This window comes from Lipophrys pholis (assembly GCF_963383615.2).
Source record: "Lipophrys pholis genome assembly, chromosome: 13".
Classification (NCBI taxonomy): domain Eukaryota; kingdom Metazoa; phylum Chordata; class Actinopteri; order Blenniiformes; family Blenniidae; genus Lipophrys; species Lipophrys pholis.
In genome coordinates this window covers 8,666,902-8,687,949 of record NC_137632.1, presented here as the reverse complement: position 1 = coordinate 8,687,949, position 21,048 = coordinate 8,666,902, and the positions used below count along the sequence as shown (strand labels likewise).

At 40.6% G+C, this 21,048-nt stretch overlaps 1 protein-coding gene across 1 annotated transcript in view; it reads left to right on the top strand.

Moving 5' to 3' along the window:
• The window catches only part of sytl5 (synaptotagmin-like 5), a 60,777-nt gene that overhangs the window by 37,381 nt on the left and 2,348 nt on the right, over positions 1-21,048 (top strand). Inside the window, exons 9-16 of the mRNA XM_080478299.1 lie at positions 3,565-3,665; positions 4,667-4,762; positions 12,609-12,787; positions 13,615-13,717; positions 13,825-13,986; positions 14,257-14,365; positions 17,820-17,958; positions 19,174-19,382. Coding sequence (XP_080334425.1) covers positions 3,565-3,665; positions 4,667-4,762; positions 12,609-12,787; positions 13,615-13,717; positions 13,825-13,986; positions 14,257-14,365; positions 17,820-17,958; positions 19,174-19,382 — 1,098 coding nt within the window. The remainder of the gene's footprint in view (positions 1-3,564; positions 3,666-4,666; positions 4,763-12,608; positions 12,788-13,614; positions 13,718-13,824; positions 13,987-14,256; positions 14,366-17,819; positions 17,959-19,173; positions 19,383-21,048) is intronic.

Genomic DNA, 21,048 nt, shown 5'->3' with positions numbered 1-21,048 from the left:
TACATCAACAGCAATATACTGTACATGTGTATTTTTGGAAACGAAATTCGATTTATGTTTCAAGAGGAATGATTAAAAAAAGAAACATTCATTGTGCACAAGTTTGTATTTTAAATTGTCAAACAGTCAAACACACTTAAAGAAGTGCTGTATATCTGCATGTACAAATAAGTCAGTATCGGTCTGCGGTCCTGCTGGAGCTCACATTCCCGACGGTCTTCGTTTTCTTTAAGGTGACCCAGTTCAGTTTTTGGTCTGAGTTGTTCTGGGCACTAAAGCAGCGCCGCCGGAAGAGGAAGGTCTTGAAGTGGCAGCAGTTGATTTCTTGTGCAGCCTAAATGCAGTGTGGAAGCACTTGAGGTTGACTGCAGACCAAGATATATCGTAGATATACCACAAACTGCTGAGTACAGTAATTCCCTGAGCAATACATTGTGGATTACTACAGAGCATTTCATATCCTGTCAAATATCAAATCAAAATGAAATTTATTTATTAAAAGTCCTTTTCAGCAGTAACACAGTGACTTTAAATGGAGAGGGCAGTAAAATCACAACAATACAAAATAAATAATAGAATAAAGCGCAACAAAACAGTACAAAAATAATCATCTAAAATAAATAAAATAAGATACAATTTCACCATACCACTTGGCACTAAAATCCATGACGAAAAGAAGGTTTTGAGTTTTGATTTAAAAAGAACTAGGTCAGTGATGGTGCGCATGTCAGGGGGGAGTTTGTTCCAGAGCCTGGATGCATCTACAGGGGACAGCCGGTCACCCCAATGTTTGTATTTGGACCTCAGCACTTCAAGCAGCCACTTCAGAGCTCTACTTTGGTGCTGTCAAGTTAAGCGCTCAGATAGATAAAGTGGAGCAAGTCAGTAACGAGCTATAAAAACAAACATTAAAAGTTTAAAAGGAATTCTGGACTGGAAGCCAGTGGAGAGGAGCGGAATGATGTGCTCACGTCTGGGGGTGTTTGTTAAAAGACGCGCTGCTGCATTTTGCACGAGAAGCAGGCGGCTGATGGAAGACTCGGGGACGCCAATATAAAGTACACTGCAGTCGTCCAGTCTTGAACTGCTGAAAGCATGAGCAGCTTTTTCAAGGTCGATACGATTAAGAAAGGACTTGACTTTGGCTAAAAGACGTGGCTGAAAGAAATTTGCTCTGATGTCTGTCAGAGCAAGTTTGGTGAAATATGATGAAAGACAACACAAACAACAGCAGCCAAACTTTGGCCTCTGTGCGTTTCACTGCATCTTACATATTTAGTTAGAGGACTTTATAAATGCACGGCGATCCACAACACACAAGATCAGTGATTTGTTCAGTAAAATCTTTCTGGTCTGTACCTATGTCGCTATGTTGTTCTTCCTGTCATCACATCCACTTGCCATGGAAACATGAAGCTTCACACTGTTAGTTTGGAAGAATAGTCGCTGCCAAAGCAGTCGCACCAAGCACTCATTTACAATCCGCTCTACAGTTTGAAAGCACAAGAAAAAAGCTGTCGCATACTCAATCTGAAAGTTACACGAAACTGTTTCTCGTGACTGACCAAGCAGGTCCTCATAGTCCCAAATACAACTGTCAATCTTCCTTCTCTCTCAGTGGAAGTATGAGGAGAAACGAAGCCCAGACCTCTCTGTCCCCTGTAACTTCCTCCAGTCCTTCAGGGGCGACCCTGACCAGATGCCTCAACCACCTCAACTGGCTCCTCTCCATGTGGAGGCTGGACTTTGTGTCTCTGAGCTCCTCATCCTGTAAAGAAAATTCCTTTCAGCTGCTTCGATCTCTGATCTCATTCTTGCAGTCATTACATAAAGTTCATGACCGCAGGTGAGGGGATGTGGACGGCTCAGTAAACAGAGAGCTTTGCTCTACAGCTCAGCTCCCTCTTCACCACCGTCCAGTGCAGCGACTGCAGCTTCCTGTCTGAATCTGCAGTTGATCTCACGATTGATTCCTCCCATCACTCATGAATGAGACCCGGAGATACTGGAACTCTTTCATCTAGCATCAAATCACCACTATATAATTCATAAAACTGGGAAATTAGGGTGGAAAATGTGAAATCAAGGGCAAACAAATCATAGGTGGAGAATCTCTTATAGGACTTGAAATGCTTCTTTGCTGTAAATTAAAATAATCCCTTAATTTGAGTCCTTGGTCAATTGATTTTCCTTGGCAGCTTTTAGATGGGATGTCAGGTTTCCTTCCTCTGCATCTGGTTGTTTCACACTGTGGCACATTTGGACACGCACACACAGAAGGCATCAAACGTATGAACATGAATCAATGATGAATACATTCAACAGAAGGCGTGTTTACAGAATGAAAAGAAGGATTATTAGGAGGATTTTTCCTACTCTGACCACAAACAAGACAGAACATTGTGTATGAAAGAGCTTCACCTTATTTAATCGTTAATTTAAATAATTTACCGTCCTTTATTATATAATATCATAGTCAAAAGAGTGGTTTGTGAATGTGACATGGCTGATCAAGCCCAATTGACAGACAGGAGCACAGAATATCGCTAAAAAGAGGCACTTACGTAACAGGCAATGCAATGAAGGACGATTTGAACAGACGCTTTGAGCAGTCTTTGCATCTGGTCTTATGTTAAAGATAGCCTCCGCACGTCAAAATGTGTCAGTCACACTGGATTCCTACGCTGATGCAGGGGCATAGTTCACGTCTGAAGTTAATCAGGATCAAGAAGAACAGTGATTCTGCTCTCCTATATATGTCCCTTGTCATCGAAGTTCATTTTGCGAGAAGCAGGAACAACGGCACCATTTTTTCTGTTTCTTATTGAGAACACCTGTTTTCTCTCGCCTGGGGGGTTATATCGGTAATGTATCTTACAACTGCTAATATCCTAATAAGCATGGATAGCATATAAACCTTTAAAAGCCTGATGATTAATCACCAGGAAGCAATGAGGATCGGACAGATGCAGAAAATAACGCACCTTTTCACTTTTTCCCTTATGAATATTTCAAAATAGGCGCGCGTTCCAGATCGTGCGAAATGGTGGGAGTTGTACTAACAGATAAATATATGTCGCGTGCGTCATTCGCAAAATGCACACAAAGTGAAAGCACAGTCTGTTTGTGTGAGCGTGCAATTTGCAGGATCTTAGTAAACCCAAGAAACAAGAAATGCTTCCCAGCAGGTTCATGAATCGCATGCTGACTGTTAAGCAGTCAGGTAACATATACCTGGAAGGTCCAGGTTAAAATCCCACTAGGAGATACATCCAATGTAAAACATGTGCCAAGTCAAACAACTCTGGAAAGAAGCAGCCAACAAACAATCCAACCGAAGATCTTTCGATCCATCCTGCTGCAGAATCCCTCCTCGCTTTAAGTAGGCTCCCCCAAAAAGTAGAAGAGAAAAGTCTCAGAGAGTTGTGGTTTGGTAACCCTCGTCTTCTTAACATGCTCCCTTTTTCCAGCTCGTGTGCTTTGGTTTTTCAATGTTCACCTCCAAAGTTTATTTCTCTCTCCTTCCTCTGCAACTGGCCTCCCTCCCTTCACACCCTGCAACAGATCACAGTCGCTCAGAGATGGACCTGTCCGCCCCCGGGTCTGAGCCCAGTGACGACGCCCTCAGTCTCAGAAGCCGCTCGGTTCCCGGACTCAATGAAACGGTAAGCATCACCCATCCCTCCACCCTCACCCTCCCCCCTCCCCCCTCCCCCCTCTGCCGCCGTCACTGATCGCTTGCTTGATTTCTGCAACAAACTCACCGTGATTGCACTGGAAACTCTGAGTGTGTTTTCACTTCACGCCTCTTTTGAATCCTCACTACACCGCAGGGTACGACCACGTCAAGCCCGGGATCTGTGGGCTGATGGACTCGACGTGATGTGTCAGATGTGGGCCTGAATGTTAATTTCACTTCAGAGCTCACTTCAAAGAGCATGACAAGCATCTAAACGCATGTAGGCACAAAACAGGTGGAGGATGTGGTGGCCAGTATACAGCTGCTTTGTCTGTGTGTTTACCGAGTGCGCACACAATTGTTAATTTCCTCATTCATATTCCTAAATCAACTCTACATGCTGTTCAGTTGCCACAGCAGATTCTCCTCCAATGCCAAGGTTGGTAGTTTAATCCCACATTTCCCCGGTCCGCGTGCCAAATGGAGGTGACGCACCTTGCGCGGCAGCTGACACCATGAGTGTGAGAGTGAATACATGAATGGTATTAGAATTGAGAAGTGCCTTGTGAAAATGTGCCGCGTCAGCAAAGTCCATTCGCTTTTGTGAGTTTGCATGTGAAGATGGAGTTACCGTGCTCCGGCCACGATTTGAATTGAATTTCTAAAAGGTAACTACATCCCTTTCTCACAGCTGAAGCCCCAGCACATATCACATATTGTTAAATCAAATGCGATTTCTGTCACCTGGGGCGGCTCGCTTGGTAAAACGTGTCATCTCTCAACTGGAATATTGCAGGTTCGATTCCCTATCTGTCTTCATGTCAAAGTGTCCTTGAGCAAGACACTGAACCCCAAACTGCTACCAATGGATGGCGTGAGCACCTCGCATGGCAGCCGCCTCCATTGTTAAATGTGTGACTGGGTGAATATGATTAACAGTGTGACACGCTCTGGGGAAAATCTGTGAAATCCATTTACGATCTGCAGGAATTTTCTGACAACGACGCGGAGGAAGACATCGATGCCCTGATGTCGGCCCACAGCCAGTCCGCCAGCCGGCGCCTCAGCAGCGCCGTGTCAACGGTAACACCCACACTGAAGCTCACACAATCATGTCCATGTGCTCGTATGTAGGACAGCATGTTTCCTGCCCATGCTCTGCACACACACACACACACACACACACACACACACACACACACACACACACACACACACACACACACACACACACACACACACACACACACCTCCTGACACGCGAGTCATGTGTGTGTTTTTTCATGTTGACTGAGTAAACATATTGCGAGGCATCGGGTCACGAACACGTCTGAACCGCGCCGCATTTGCATAAAGTAACTTCACTCCATTAGAATATGGAGATGTGAAGAGCGTCTGTTGTTTCTGTGTGAGAATAATGTTGCTTTGTGTGAGTTAATGAAGTGAATGTCAGAGGTCCTTTGCAGGAAATAAATCTGCAATATTGATTTAGATGGTGAGATTTAAGCTGTTGAGGTTGTTCGAGCAGATTTGGAGATATTGCTCTCATAAATTATTTATCTGTATTAACTTAAGGCCAGGCACAAACCTCCTGATATTATCCAGCGCTGCCCTTTCTCACACACACACACATTCAGCTCACAATGGAAGATTTGTTTTTTTTCATCTCAGACACGTTCTTGGGTTTGATGGAGGTCGAGCAAGAGGTCAATCGTGATGCAAAACGTATGCTGAAGGTTGTTTTTCATCATGAAGGGGGACGGAGTCCCAGAAAAAGGCCTTACAAACTTAAGTGCACTCCTTGTGGTTTGACTTTACCATGTAAATGACCTTTCCTTCCTGTAAACTCTCCACACAATTACCTCCTATCTGCACGCACTGCCTCGGTCCGACATTGCTCAGACTTCGGTGCAGTGACCTAAAGTCTGTTCAAAATCTGAAAAGACTGATTCAAACCTTTGTTGTCTGAAAAAATCTTTTGATCTCTTCGTCTTCTGAAGTGCAGTTTAGTGTGTTTTCATGTAACATGAGGGTGAATGGATTAGGGAGGTGTGAATCAGGTATATCATTTCTATTTACTTTAATAATTCACTATAAATGAAGGATGAGTTGCGATAAACGGATGAAAGAAGGATTATAAGTAGATGAATGAGGCACATTTCGATGCCAAATTAAACCATAAGTGAGTTCGGTGCTGTTCTTCTCTCTCATTGGCTTTAGATCAAACTAAACACCGCCTGAGTGTTAGATTCTACGGCGTGTCTGCTCATGTCGCACTCACTCAATATGGAGCATATTTACCTCAAAGTCTTTAAAAAAAATGGCATCTTTTTATTTGCCAATTGTTGCACTGCCAACAATCCAGCTTTCCACATGTTTCTGTGCTGGTGTGCTTTGGATTCTCTGATGTTTGTTTTTGAACAGATGGCCGCAGTCAAAGAAATCCATTCATAAATCCTTGACAACAAGAAGCCCACATGCTGCATTTTCTATCAGCAATATGTCTCTTCAGAGTTCCTCTGTTACTGATATGATCTGATATGATATGAGGATAACCCAACTTCTCAGCAAACAGTATTTTTGTATTGATTATCAACATTTAATACCTTCATGTTAGGGTGAAGATATGTCACACTTACTTGAAGTGCTGGAACAAGTAAAAACGTAGGTTTCCTTTATACATTGTTTAATCGAAGAACTAAAGACAATACAGAGTAAGAAAGGCTGGGTACAGATAGACAGCCTTTAAAGATTGCAAACAGATCTTACCAGCAACGACCTGCAATCATTTCATTAAGGCGACAGTGTTGTTGTTGCTGCTGTTGTTGAAATTTAAATGTAATTTTCAAGCGTCCTGATTGATAATGAAATAAAATGTGTTGCATCGAGCCGGAGGCAAAGATGATTGGTATCTCACAACATGGGCGCATAAAACCAAAGCTATCTTCATGCCCCAATTTAATATTGCCATCAATGTTGTCGACTACATGAGATAAACTTGTATATTAGTGTAATGGAGCTCGTTTTGGATGTAATGTTGTGATCATTATGAAATTGATAGCGTAGTTACAATAGTTGTTGTTTTAGTGATTAAATCAGTTGGAGGAATGCAGAGCTGCTGTTTCTTCATTAACATTAATATTATTTAAAGCTGCTGTCTCCACTGAAGAGCAGCTTTGTTACTATTATGAAGAACTGCTGTTTGCTGGAATAGCATTTCCTTACTTCTGAACAGAATCACTCTTCCTAACATCAGGATGTGCGGCAGTATCATTAACAATAGTGTGTATCCACAGCACCCATGGTGCTTTAGTATCTATAGTTAGTCTCGGCTGTTTCGTTGAAAGTCCTCCTCATAAATCAGGTTTTTTTTCCATGAGTAAGTGACATTTCGATTTTAGAGCATCTTTCTCCAAAAATATCCAATAAATAAATAAAACAGTACACTAATGCATTTATGTGCGTAAAATTGGAACAAGACTAACTGAGAAAACAAAAGTCGCACAGTAATTTGCTGTTCCTGGTGAGGTAACGCCACTTCTTTCAAAAAAGAAACCCTTAACAACAATAAGCTACTAATTCTAAGCAACGAACGAAACCCTATTTTCCTTTTGACCTGAATTCCCGTGTTTACTCATGACTTGTTTAACATTTTCCTGAAATTTCCCTTCCAGCCAACTGGAAAGCAGCTCTCTGGATAATCCAGTTATTCAAATCGCCCCAGTGCCTACCCCAGCCCGACGTCATGACTCAGATCGTGTTTCCTGCTGACTGTCTCTCAGTGTAAATGAGAGTGTAATTTGAGAACAAGCAAACAGACGAGAAACATCTGAACTGCGTCTGTTAGGACAGCCGTCATGACTGTGAATGGGAGTGGAGGGAGGCGATGAGGGACATTATGCAGATTCTTCAGCCTTTCACTTAACTGCGCTTTAATGCAGTCTGCCCATTGTTGTATAATTCACGGCGTGGGGGGGTGGGGGGGTGGGGGGGTATAATGGCAGCATAAATAGTTTGGCGCTAATGGCTTTTATTTAGCTGTGCTGTTTTCATTATCTGTTGGATGTTTTTCAAGGATTTCGCCGAGGTCTTTCTCAGTTCTCTCCTATTTTCAGTTATATGCAGTGGATGTGCTGCTGTATTTCATACGTCATTTAATCACATTAGGGCATATCTTGGTGATTGCATGTTACTGAATGAAATCCCTCCTTGTGGCAAATCCAGCTAAGTCTTGTCTCTGAAAATAGCCAAATCTGTGGCGCAAGTAGCAGCGAGTTATTGTGATGAACCCGTTAAACAGCTGAGCAGTCGCTTCATTAGTATGTAACCCTCTTTTTTGACTGTCGGTGTTCGTCAGTTGTTCTGGGCGACAACATTAAGTAATATTTTGTTCAGAGTGCCGCTCCTTTGCACAACACTTTTACCTCTCCTCACTGAACAAGGGCAGGTAGGAAACAATTACGCCAACTAATGAAGTTAAACACTGCACAATTACACTGCAATGTAATAATAGTATTAAGTATAATATTAAATAAACATGTACTTTCCACTTGAGCAAAGCAGATATTCATGTTATCCACTACACCAAACAATTCTTCAGCTCAAAGGTCAGTCGACCTCTTCAAACAAAAAAAAAAGGCTGATCCTCTGTAGACCGTTGAGTCAAAATGATTTGGACTGAAATATATGACGGTTAAAATACAAAGTGAAAGTAAATGTTAAAAGCAAGAAATTACGTGATACATTAACATAATGAAACAGTGAAAATGTGAACTAAATACTGATATTAATTGACAGTTTACAGGTCTTATTATAAGTTGGAACAAAGAAGCTGCTACACTTAACCATCGTCTACACACACATCTAGTATAAATACCCAGGAGCCCCATGGTAAACCCTGTACTGGGCAAGTAATCGTACATGACTTTTCTTGTTTCTTTAATACTCAATATGTCATTTTGTTCAGTTTATTCTCCTTAAAAGAGATTTTCTTTTATTACATATAATAGCATTGAGTTGACTAAAAATTGACAATTAAAAAACAAAACAAAAGGTCATGAAATATTCTCTAATAAAACCTGAAATTCTCTTTTTCCAAAATATGTCAATGAGTGCCCCATAAACTGCTCCTCCCCGAGTAAATCAGTGATGTGTCCATGCGTGCAGCTTGCTGAAAATCCGTCAACATGCTGTTGAGCTCGTCTTCCTTAAAGTGGCTTGAAATCGAAATGCTCCCCCGGCTGTGGCGCCACGTTTCACCTTGCAACCATATCGACAGCATCAACGTCATTGGAAGCTCAGTGAAGTGTGATGAGAGCAGCTGGTGGTCCTGAAGCTTCGGTCATAAACCACCAATGAAGGAGGATCAGGACAGAGCGTGAATATGACTGGAAATGAGGCGCGTGATAGAGAATGTTGAAATAAAGTTATTCTCCAAAAAGGTCCCGTACATTCAGTTCAACTTTGAGTTTATAACTTTTTTCCCAATTTTTTTTTTTTACTAAACAATTTTTCACGTTGGTACTGATTCAGTCTACCTGATGCCGTCGTGGTTGGCGCTCTCGCCTCACCGTAGGAAAATCCTCGGTTTGAGTCTGGTGATGAGCCTTTATGTGAGGAGTTTGCATGTTCTCCATCAGTGTGTTTTCTCCGGCTCCTCTGGTAACATGTTTTTCAGGTCAATGTTTGACTCTTAATTGTCTGGAAGTGTAAATATGAGTGTGTGTGTGGTTGTCAGTGATAAAATATTGTCTTTCTCCTCTGAACTTCTTTCTCTATATTACTGTCTTCACTTCACTTTTATCTGTCTATAATTATCAGCTTTACCTTTCCTTGGTCGGACTGGTGTTTTAATATGTTTTCTCTGGTTTTTCACATCAATTTGATGACTTCATTTTCTAATTTTGATTAGATATCTTGCCTAAGGTTTTTTTTGTTTGTTTTTAATTTTAAATTATCTCTCTATTTCCCTGTTTGTTTCCCTTTGTTTCTTTTTTGTCATGTCTTTCTTTATGGTAGGTTCTGAACTGTGTGAATTGTACTGACCTGCACTGAAGGAACTACTGTATTCAACGTTTGCTGGATTGATTGATTGATCACTAAAAGTAGTGCCATACACGCAAATAATCGAAGAAATATTGAATCTGAAAACAGGAGTGAGGCAGGTTTGGCCACACTCGCGTGTCGACTGAATCCGTGTTGATTTCACAGCTGATTCCAGATGAGTTGTAATCTCTGTGGTTTCATCCGATAATCACCATGGTAACCATGTGTAATGGGGTTTCCTGCTGGAGTCAGGGCCGGTGCCGAGGGTCTGCCTCTATCGCTAACACTTCAAAAAGCTCTCTCTTTTCTCCTTTTACTTCTTCTCATCACTTCTTCATGTCTCCGTCTCTGAAATGAATCCAGTCTTCAACCCCCGGCTCAGAGCGAAGGTGGGGGTACCTCAATGTCCCCGACTCGGACGCTGAGACTGTAAGTCTTCCATCTCTGGGCGTTTGTGCATGCATTTGCATTCACCTCTACGTGGTGAAGGAGTGAAGGTACAGCAAACAGCAAAGTGCTGAAGCATAAATAATCCATGAAACATTCATCTATACAGATTGATCCTGAATATTCCAGCATGGGAATATATCTGCATGTTGAGGATGTGTTTGTGCTCATATCTCTTTAATGTGGCTGGAGCTTCAGCTCCTCGCATTAAACCAGTCATTCATGATGCCGGCAGGAAATTAGTGACAGTAGACTTTCCAGTTGTAAAAAGCACAGCATGGCTCCATTGTTGGTTTCCTCACTGGCGTGCTTCCTGTACGGGCATTGTTATTATCACTGGATTACTTTTCTTTTTTTTAATACTGTCCTGAGCTGCAGCGGTCATGTTTTCCTGCCTCCCACCAGAAATCCTCCAGACCTAATTACCTGCTGTGGTTTTAAAAGATTTGAAGCCTTTTCTTTGTGAAATGGGTTTTTGCAGGTGCACAATGGGAGGCAGTAAAATGTGGCCTGTGGCTAAATACGTGTCGTAGTCACCCATGAAAAGTTTGCACGAATTGCAGCTTCCACTTTTTTTTTACGATATTTTGCTTGGTTGCTTTTTGGGTTTTAATAAGTATTCCTGTTTGTATGATTCATGTCAATTTTCTTCATTCTGCGTGTTTTTTGGTAGGAGCAGCCTTCAGTTTTCACTGTTTTGTGATAACAATTTAAATGGATTAATTCAGCCAATCTCACACAAAAAGAAAACAGTCCGTTGTGATGTTTTGCCGCCTCTGTACAACTTAAGTAGTCATGCATTCAATTTCTTTTCTTTCTTTCTTTTTTTTTAACAGTTTGGTCCATTAGTCAAAGAAGAAAAAGAAAAAAAGCAGTTTGAAGCACTTTGATAGCTCTCATGAGTATTTCCTTCCTGTATCAAAGACTGAACTTTATTTTGATTACATTTTTTATTATAACAACATAATTATGTCAAGACATTTAAAAAGAATGTAGATAGAGGACCCAACAGTCCAGCGCGTGCAAGCATAGCCTGCAGTCAATAGGGAAAGCTTTATTTTACCAGCTGATTCAGAGGTGAGAACATCCGCCGCAACCAGCCGGCATTAGAAAATAAGAAAAAGGAGAAGAGTTCAGGGTAAAGAAGAACAAAGTAAACACCTGGCATAAATAATCAAAATGCTGCAGTGCAATCGGAGAAGGAACCGCAGATTGCAAATGCCGTTTTACCAATTACTAATACCTACAGAAAAGAGAGAAGACAGAAGAAAACACAGACTACAGGAGAGGAGAGAGGGGAGTGGAGAAGAGCTCCCTGTATTCTAAACCCTGAGCAGCTTAACTTAGAAAATGCTTCAGGGTGACATGAATCAACCCAAGTTCTTATCCGTTCTAGTAGGAAAGTATTAACCCTGCTCTTAAAATTCGAAGTGAAAAGTGAAACTGGAAGAGAGGAAAATCTAAAAGCACTTCTTCTTCTTCTGCTCCTAGAAACTCTACAACCCTCCAATAATAATCTTAAGCTCTGGTACTCATGGTTTTGTTAGTTTAGATGGGAACGTTAGAGTTCATTCAAAATTTTACAATTTTATTGTCAATTACTATCAATGGAAGTCACATAAAAATGCACTTAAAGTACAGTATGTGATATTTTCTCATTTAGAACTTTTTAAGACAAGTTCTAAAAGAACTTAACAGGTGAAGTCCTGACCGAGAGACACAAATAGAGGTGAAAACGACCTAATTCCAGTAACTTTAATGTGTTTTACATTAACATAAGTACAGTTAATACTTTTAGGAACCAGCAAACCCCAGCACCTCGTCTGTCCACAGTCCAATAAGAAGACTCTCAGATTGAAGAATAAACAAAGGAGCTCATGTAAATATCTAAACAGTCTAGAAGTAGCTCATTACTGCCACCTAGAGCACAAGAGTTGCGTGACTTGAATCTTACATCGTGCCCCTTTAATTGTTTTGAAATGAGAATATTCTAAATATATTTCCACGTGTCTTCAGTGTCACTTCATTCTTTACTTTATGCCTCTGTCCATTAATCCACCATGGAAATGATGTTTTTACTCTTCAAAGATAGGAATAGCTGGGCTGTTTCTCATCTGATAACGTTTGTCATTCACTCCTGTAAAGAAGACGTCTTCTCACTCGGGGTAGTAATTTACCGTCTACTGATCCCTGTTCGCTGAAAAACACAAATAATACTTCATGTTATGACAGCGTACACAAGATACACTTCATTTTGTAAAGGCATGACACAAACCTCACTGAACCCCATGTCGCCACCAGATGTTATTGTCCATGAAGAGCCGCTGCATTTTTATTTCCGCTGTATTTCATCAGCTTTGTGTCATACTCTTCATCGTCCCGATCTCTGTCTCTGTTTTCTCCCCCCCCTTCACATCTCCGGCGTTTGGCCTCACAGAGCAGCATAAACAGCATGATGAGCATGTACAGCGAGACCGGTGACTATGGCAACGCCAGGGTGAGCGGCGAGATCCTGCTCAACATCAGCTACAGCTACAAAACCGGAGCTCTCAACGTCCTGGTGAAGGAGTGTCACAACCTGGCAACCGGCGATGAGAGGAAGCAGCGCACAGATGCGTGAGAGAGACGGCAAACAAGATCGCAACAAACACATTTGAACCTGGTTTATCATCTATAAAAGTGGTGGAATTGAATCTTATTCGTCAGAGAATCGAGGACTTTTTCTACTCAGATTTTAAAGTATTTAAAGGACCACGTTGTTGGTTACGGAAGAAAAGACTCCACCTTCACTTTATTGGATCAACTGTGATGTAAATTAAAGGGTGAAACATGATTAATTGCAACATAAATAACACCGTCTACAGGCTTCATCACTGCTAATCTTCACTTTTCACTCCATCACACCCTATTAAACTCTTTTCTTTCTCTGGTTTTGTTCCTGTTGTGTCTCTTCTTTTCCCTTTCTTCTTCCTTCGCTCTGTTTTGCTTTTCTCTCTCTCTCTCTCTCACCTTTTCCTCTCTCTTTTACAATATCTCTTCCTCTCTTTTCTTCCTCAACACGCCTCTCCATCTTTTTTCTCACTCCTCTCTTTCTTTCTCTTTGATTTTCTTTTTCTGTCCCTTTTCCTCCTGCTTCACTCTCTTCGTCTCTTTCTCATGAGTTTGTTTTTGTCCTCCTTTCTTTTCCAATCCCTCCTTTTCTGTCTCTTTTCTTTGCTCTTGTACCTTCTCTTCTACCTCTCTCTCTGTCTCTCTCTGTCTCTCTCTCTCTCACACACACACACACACACACACACACACACACACACACACACACACACACACACACACACACACACACTCTTTTGTAGACTATCATTCCACTGACAGGAGAAATAAAGAATAACGAGTGTTTATATGGTTTCACGCTGTTGAACTGGGTCACGGTGTGCTTCATTCTGCAGCTACGTGAAGACGTACCTGCTGCCAGATACGTCCCGGCAGAGCAAGAGGAAGACGAGCATCAAGGCCAACACCATCAACCCTGTTTTCAATGAAAATCTGAGGGTTTGTGGATCAAAAAAAAAAAACATCATTATGACTTGAGTGATCTTAAAACGGCATACATTTGATGAGGGTTTTTTTTTCCCGTGTGTGATTATTCTCATTTGTAGTATGTGATCAGCCACTCGCAGCTGGAGACACGAACGCTGCAGGTGTCCGTGTGGCACCACGACCGGTTCGGACACAACAGCTTCCTGGGAGAGGTGGAGCTGACCTTTGACTCCTGGGAGTTTGATTCCCAGATGGAGGACTGGTACACCCTGCAGCCAAAGGTGGGAGCCAGAATCGGCATGCTTGGTATTCTTCATTTTGAAGAGATTTACTTTTTCCAAGTTTAAGGGGGCAGATGGCTGCTCATCACCGCTGGTGATGGGATGGAGCAGTATGTATTGTTCCAGTTGGCTATGAGTAGGATGAGTTGCTGTATATGTAGAGTGTAATGTCCCCAAGAAGCTCAATATCCTTTTGTTCCTTTCTGTCTTTCACCTTGTACGCACAAAGACAGGAGGCTCAGACATGTTAATGGTTTCTGTTGGCAGCAGATGGAGAGCTGTATTGACTCCACGATGCAGTACAAAGGGGAGCTGACGGTGGTGTTGAAGTACATTCCTGCAGAAAAGAACCTCATGCTGCCTCTGGACCAAGTGCAAGGTACTTTGAAAACCTCCTCACACTCCTTGTATAATAGTGTTGGAGCCATATTTTAATTTACATTTGAAATAAATCATTCAATATATTTCAACTCACAGTGAAGCTGCTAAGATCTGACGAGGTGTATTCATATAAGGTTAAATAATGAAGATCCTTACAGTATGTACAAAATTAAAAATGATCCCCTCAGATATAAGGTCAGGTTGAGATGGTTCAGACATATACTGAGGACAGAATATATTGAATATATTGGAGGTTGGAGGTGGAGAAGAGAACCATCCATGGACGTAGCTGTTGTTTGAGGAGAGAGAGGAGATCAGGTGAAATGTAGACGGATGATCGATAAGAGCAGCTACAATATGAAGAAGTATGTGATGAGTAAAAAAATGTATTAATTAAAATCCAAAAAGAGTGAAGCCACAGTTTTGGAAGCATCAGGCCAGTCAGTGAACCCTAAAAGAGACTTTCAACACCATTTGGCTCCACAGCGTGAGTTTGTTATAATGAGTGACCCACCATCGACTCGCTGATTGCTAACAGGGTTATTTATAACAGCTCCTGACCCAGTTGTATCTCAAATTAAATGCTTCCTACCGCCACCTGACCGCAGAGAATACAAATAACTTTCAGCTTTTCCCAGATTTCTTTCCCCCCAATTATTTCAAACTGCTGCAGTCCAGCTGTTAACAAAAGATGTTAAGAGATTATCTTTGTCCTTTTCATCGTGAACTGACCCGTCTGCAAGGAGCTGCACTAACAGATGTGTTTATCTTCCAAGGTTAAACCAAGTAAAGATAAATCTGACATTATGAGACAGTTCAGTTAATTTAAATGGATATATCTTATCGTCCAGCCTGGCAGTTCATACACAGTTTCTATCAGTCAGCGAAGCGAAAAGGTCAAAGAAGATATTAAAGCATGGAAAGAACATAGTAAATGTCAAAAGATAACAAAGTATGAAGAAATATACAGGGTTAGGGTTAGCAAGAGTATCCTCTACTGCATAATATGTGAATTCACTGTACCTTACTTTACGTTACAGTATTTCTAATCACACAGTGATATTTCTGACAATATGATATACTTGACAATACTACGGCTTATGCTGTGCAATTTGTATTCTTTTTAGACATTACTGTGGTATTGTTGGCAGTACTATGGTATAGTTGACTTTACGATTATTAGGAAATAGTATGTTATTAAATAACATGGTGTTGACATTACATTATTCATCTTTACATTGTTTTCAACTTTTTCAGGTCTTTTGAAATATAGAAATATATGTATTTATTCTTAGATCTTTGAACCAAAATGAAGGAAAATGTAGAAAGTTGTGCAAAAATGTGTTTGAAAAGGTTCTGATGCCCTCATTTTACTGATTCGGTTCACTTGAGATCAAAAAGACGTAATTTGCAATATTTCTGACTGTACTCAGGTGTTTTGAGAGTACCTTACTGTATAAAAGATATTGTTGACAGTGCCATTGTACGGTATTGCTGACAATATTACACTATGTACTACAACATGTATGGTAGTACTATATGGCAATGTATAACTTTAACAGTACTGTGGTATATTTGACAGTGTATGAAAGTACTGTTGTGCACTGCATTCCCAAAAGGGATTAAACCACCAACCTTGGGAGCTTAACTTGAGTCACTGCTTCCCCCGAAGCTGTGTGATTCTAGCTTTCTTTTCACAAAACATATTTGTAATACCTTTTACTTCACCCCTCGACACTCCTCAAAATATATTGTATGAGTCAGACATTAATGCGAACTGCTGGTGGAACCTGGAGGCTGTAACTCTTGTTAGGAAGTGGTTCTATCTTCCTTTATGGGCGAGTTACGGTGTAATATTTGCCAGCTCAGGCTTCTAAACATGATGTAGAATAAAGAATAAATCATCCAATAGAGGTAGTCAGAAATAAGAGATTCCGATTAGCTTCTTCCACTCAACCTGAGCTCATTATAAAATGCGAGAGTCGAGTCGGCTCAGACTTACAGGGATTCTTTTTTTTTTTTTTTTTCTTTCTTGGTATGCTCACGATGCCGCTCTGACCATCACGGTGCCCTTTGATTCATTAATGCTGACAGATTTCCACGTCACCGCGGCGAATTAAAAGGTCATCACTGTCATCTGGAAGGCGTCAACATACCTGCAACTTCATTTAGAAGCTATTTGAGCTTTGTTTGGCATCTCCAGTGGAGTTCAGAGTTAATAACCACAACAGAAGATCACAGAGGAGATATTTCACACTATCATGTTTGTGGCTGTTTTAATTAGGGCGCTCATGTGTGGGGCTACGATTGCTTTCATTATTCGGAATGTAATTGGTTCTCAGGCCTCGGAGTCAATTACTGAATGAATCTGTGAAGGAAAAGGATGTTTGCACTAAAAAACACACGTCATGGCGGCACCACGCCAACAGTTAAGACCATTGTAGTTCAGGGGCCACACACAGAGCCTGACCGCTCACATGGTCACATTAAAAACTCCTGAATACAAGCTTTTGGACAATTTTTAATTTACTCTTGATTTTAGTGGAAAGAGGTTGAGCGTGTTCACATTTTACGGCACAAAGGCAATTTTAACAATATTACCTGGTACAAAAATACATTTTTATTGATTGATTTATTTTTTAATTTAGAGTTTTCTTTGATTTCTCTTCGTCTTTGTTATTTTTACATTTTGCAATGTTAATGCGGGCTGGAATTTGCTGGCAGGCCATATATTTTGCCTGGTTTAGATCTACAGGAACCTTCGATTGATTGTTTCTTTGTTCTTTTTTTAAGAGAAATATATGTCTGCAACCTTTATAACTAAAAGAACCATTCCTGCCACTTTCTACCAAATAAAATTTGTCTCGAGCCGCAGAACATGTTCAACCTTTAAGATGATAACAAAGCTAATCTTAAATTGTATAGTTCTGCCAAACAAAGAATAATTTGGCTTTTTTCCCCTCATATTTAGTTTATAGAACTTTAGATATTGTTTCATAATGGAAGGTTGTGATAAAGGTGAAGCAGAAGACAGAAGAGATTGTAAAAGAGCTGAGAGTCATTCAATCCTAACAATGAGATTGAAATGAACTAAAGAAGGATACAAAATGGCTGATTCTTATTTTATAAATCTTCTTGCTGTTTTTCTATTTAGTTATTATAATCTATCACTTTTTTCAAACTCTGTCAGCCTTTTTTGAAAAGCCATATCAGATAAACAGCCGCATCAGCATTATTGCTGTTAATGCGTTAAAATTGTATTTATAATGGAGCCACGAAACAGAGAGACGAAGCCTCGGGGTAACTTCAATAAAATCCTCATTACAATGATGTTATGCACTTTAGAGGCACTTCTTTCTAAACTTGAGTGCATCAAAATGTTTGAGTTCGGAACTGAACCTGAACCTGCACACGTGGTATTTCTAATATATTTGTGCGCCTGGCCACCACAGTGAAGAAGAGCTTCCTGAGAGGGAAGAAGACGAGCAGCTTCACCCTGCCTAAAGGGGGCATGGTAGAGCTGCTGGTCAAAGGAGCCAAAAACCTCACTGCTGTCAAGTCTGGAGGCACCTCGGACCCCTTCGTGAAAGGGTGAGTCCCTCTTTTCACTCTATTAGTTCAACACATCCAAAATCATAACCAATTCAAAGTGACACATTTTGTGCTATTTGTTATCTGTGACTCATCTGTGCCTTTAAAGCCTGAATCTTATATGGTATTGTATATCTAACATTATCTCACTCTGTTGTATTTGTACTAATCTTGTTTTCTTTATTTGTAGTTTTGTGTTGTTTTCTCTGGTTTTTTTTTTTTGTTGCTTTCAATTGTGTATTTCTCTTTGTTTGTTGTTAGTCGGTGTATAGATTTGTTTCTGCTGTTTACCTCTTAGTGTCCATTTTTTGTTTTGTGTTACTCACTTTTTAAGATTATTTTTGTGTATTTGTAGAAGTTTTGAGTCTCTTATTGGTTGTTTCATGTTTCTTAGTAGGTTTTTGTCTCTGCTGTGGTTTTATTTTAGTTTTGTGATGTTTTCTCATTGTGTCTGTAAGTATTTTGTCTCTTTATAATGGTTTTGTGTCTTTTTTTTGTTTCTCTGTATTGTGTTTGTTCTTTTCATGGGACTCTTGTTTATCTTTGTTTATCTGTAAATGTTGTGTATCATTTTTGTTTTTGTTTTTATTATGCGTCTTCTCTTTCAGATGTTTTGTTTCTGTGTACATTTCTGTGTATATTTATCATTTTGTGCATGCGTCCGTCTGTCCGTGTGTGCGTTGTTCACGTACATTATGTCTCTTTAACTGTTTTTGGTTCTTTTTATTCTTGGTTGTTTAGTTGTCGTGTACCTATTTGTGCTCAATTGGTGACTGTTTGAAATGGTTTTGTAAGGTTTTAGTTTTGCGATTTGTTGTGCAAATGTCATTGTGTGGATATTTATTTACGCTACTCGTGTCTCCCAGGTTCTTTTGTGCCTGCAGTTGTATTACAAGAGAGTGTATTTGGTTGTTTTGGGGTTTTTTCTATTTAATTTTGTTGCTTTTTTAATTCTTTTCATGCATCTTTTGGTGTGTTTTTTTTATTTTATTTTTTTATGTTTTTTTGTTTTCTACTTGCCTTGTTTCTTCTTGTGCTCTCATGGTCTCTGTGTCTTTAAAGTTGTGTTTTAGGATTGTTTTGAACGTCTCTGCAACACTTTTTTGCTTTATCTTTCGCATCTATTTGTCTTTTTTGCTTCTCATAGACCTCACTTTGTCATTAATTAATCGCGATCTCGAGCACTGAGCTGTGAGGTTGTGTGCGTGTGTCCAGGTACCTCCTACCTGACAGCAACAAGTCGACCAAGCACAAGACGGCGGCGGAGCGTCGCACCGTGAACCCGCAGTGGAACCACACCTTCACGTACTGTGGCCTGCAGCCCGGCGACCTCAACAACGTCTGCCTGGAGCTCACCGTGTGGGACAAAGAAGCCCTGGCCAGCAACGTCTTCCTGGGAGGAGTCCGGCTGGGAGCCGGCACAGGTGAGAAAACGCAAAATGCTGCTGAGTTTAAAAAAAAAGAAAAGAAGAAGAAGACATTTTCCCATATTTTCTTCGCTTTAAAGGTCAATGCAATGCTCAGAATTTCAAATGAGGAGCTAAAATCTCAGAAATGTTGCTCAGTCCTTGAAGGGCTAAAGAGCTTTACTCAGACTTTAGGGAGGATGATGTGCTGTTTATCGAGTGGAATAATTCATTGTTCAGTTCTTCTCTTCTTCCTGAACTTTCAGGAAGGTTTGAGAGGAAATTTAAAAAAAAAACTTCCTCACATCTAAACCAACTCATGTAGAAGTTATCAGAATGGTATGCTGGTTTAATTTTTTTTTAATATCTATCTTAATGCACAATCTTATTGAATGTTTATGGGGAATGTTGTGATTTCTTTAATATGTCAATGCTCAGTGTCAGAGGTGAATGTTCAACATGACGGTAAACCACATGGTATGAGGGAAAACCATCTCTGAATGCACAACATACAGAGCTGAGCTTTGAAACAAAATGGCTATAGGAGAAAAAGTCCACACCGGCCATCTCTTATGTCAGCTTTAAACAATAAACTGTGGCCGCAATTTACAAAAAAATCACCAAAACTAGCCTATAAGATATTGGAGAAACATATCCCAGTCTGATGACGCTCGATTTCTGCTGCGACATTCTGCTTTCTGTGAATGATTCAGGCTGATCCATGTCGTGTGCTGCTGTTTTAGATATTCGCTAGTCGCAGACCAGTACTGTTGCTCTCTCCCTGTGGCATCATCTGAAGGCTGCTTCCAGCAGCATAATGCACCGTGGCACAAAGCTCCAATCACTCAAACTCAACATGAGTGTGATTCCCCCCCCCCCCCCCCCCCCCCCCCCCCCCCGATCATAATCCTTTAGATCTCCTTTGGGGTGGGCTCAAACTGAAGATTTACATCACAGATGTGAAACTCTGCAGCAGCTGCATTGTGTCGTCACGTCAATATTGATGCAAACCTCTGAGGAACGTTTCTAGCACCTTGTTGAATCAATGGCATGAAGAATGAGAGAAGACAATGAGGTCAGAGTTGCTTCTATCCTGGTGAGGCTAATGTTAGAGCCTGTTAGTGCATGTTTAAGCCAAACTGCTACGGCAGCATAACCGAGAGCTGGTTTATTCCTCCCCCAGATACCATATTTAAATGAAAAACACGCTGTGTGAGCTGTGGAAAGTGGGGGCCATTTCTCTCCTTTGGAACATCTTTTGATAATTTAGCAGTGTTGTTGTTGTTGTTTGTTTGGTTTTTCCATGGAATGCCTCACAAAACCTCAGAAGGAGTAGTTTGGCTGTCAGGAGCATTTAGTCGTTGTGAAATATGATCATTTTACTTTTATTTCCAACATGACCGAAAGGAACATTTCACTGCAATGCTTCTAAATGTTTTATCACCTTCAGAATAACTACACATACATTTGTGAATGTGAATGAGCACCTTGGGAGTCTACGATCAGAAAAACATACAAATTATAAAATATATTCGCATACAAGGGAGAACACAGTCATCCAACAACACCAGCCATGTGAAGGTTTATAGTAAAATGCTTAAAAAAAAAACAACTACAAACTGTTGCATGAGCTTTTACCAGCCACAGATTATAAGAAACCTTCTGCAGGGCAACAACTAGCAGC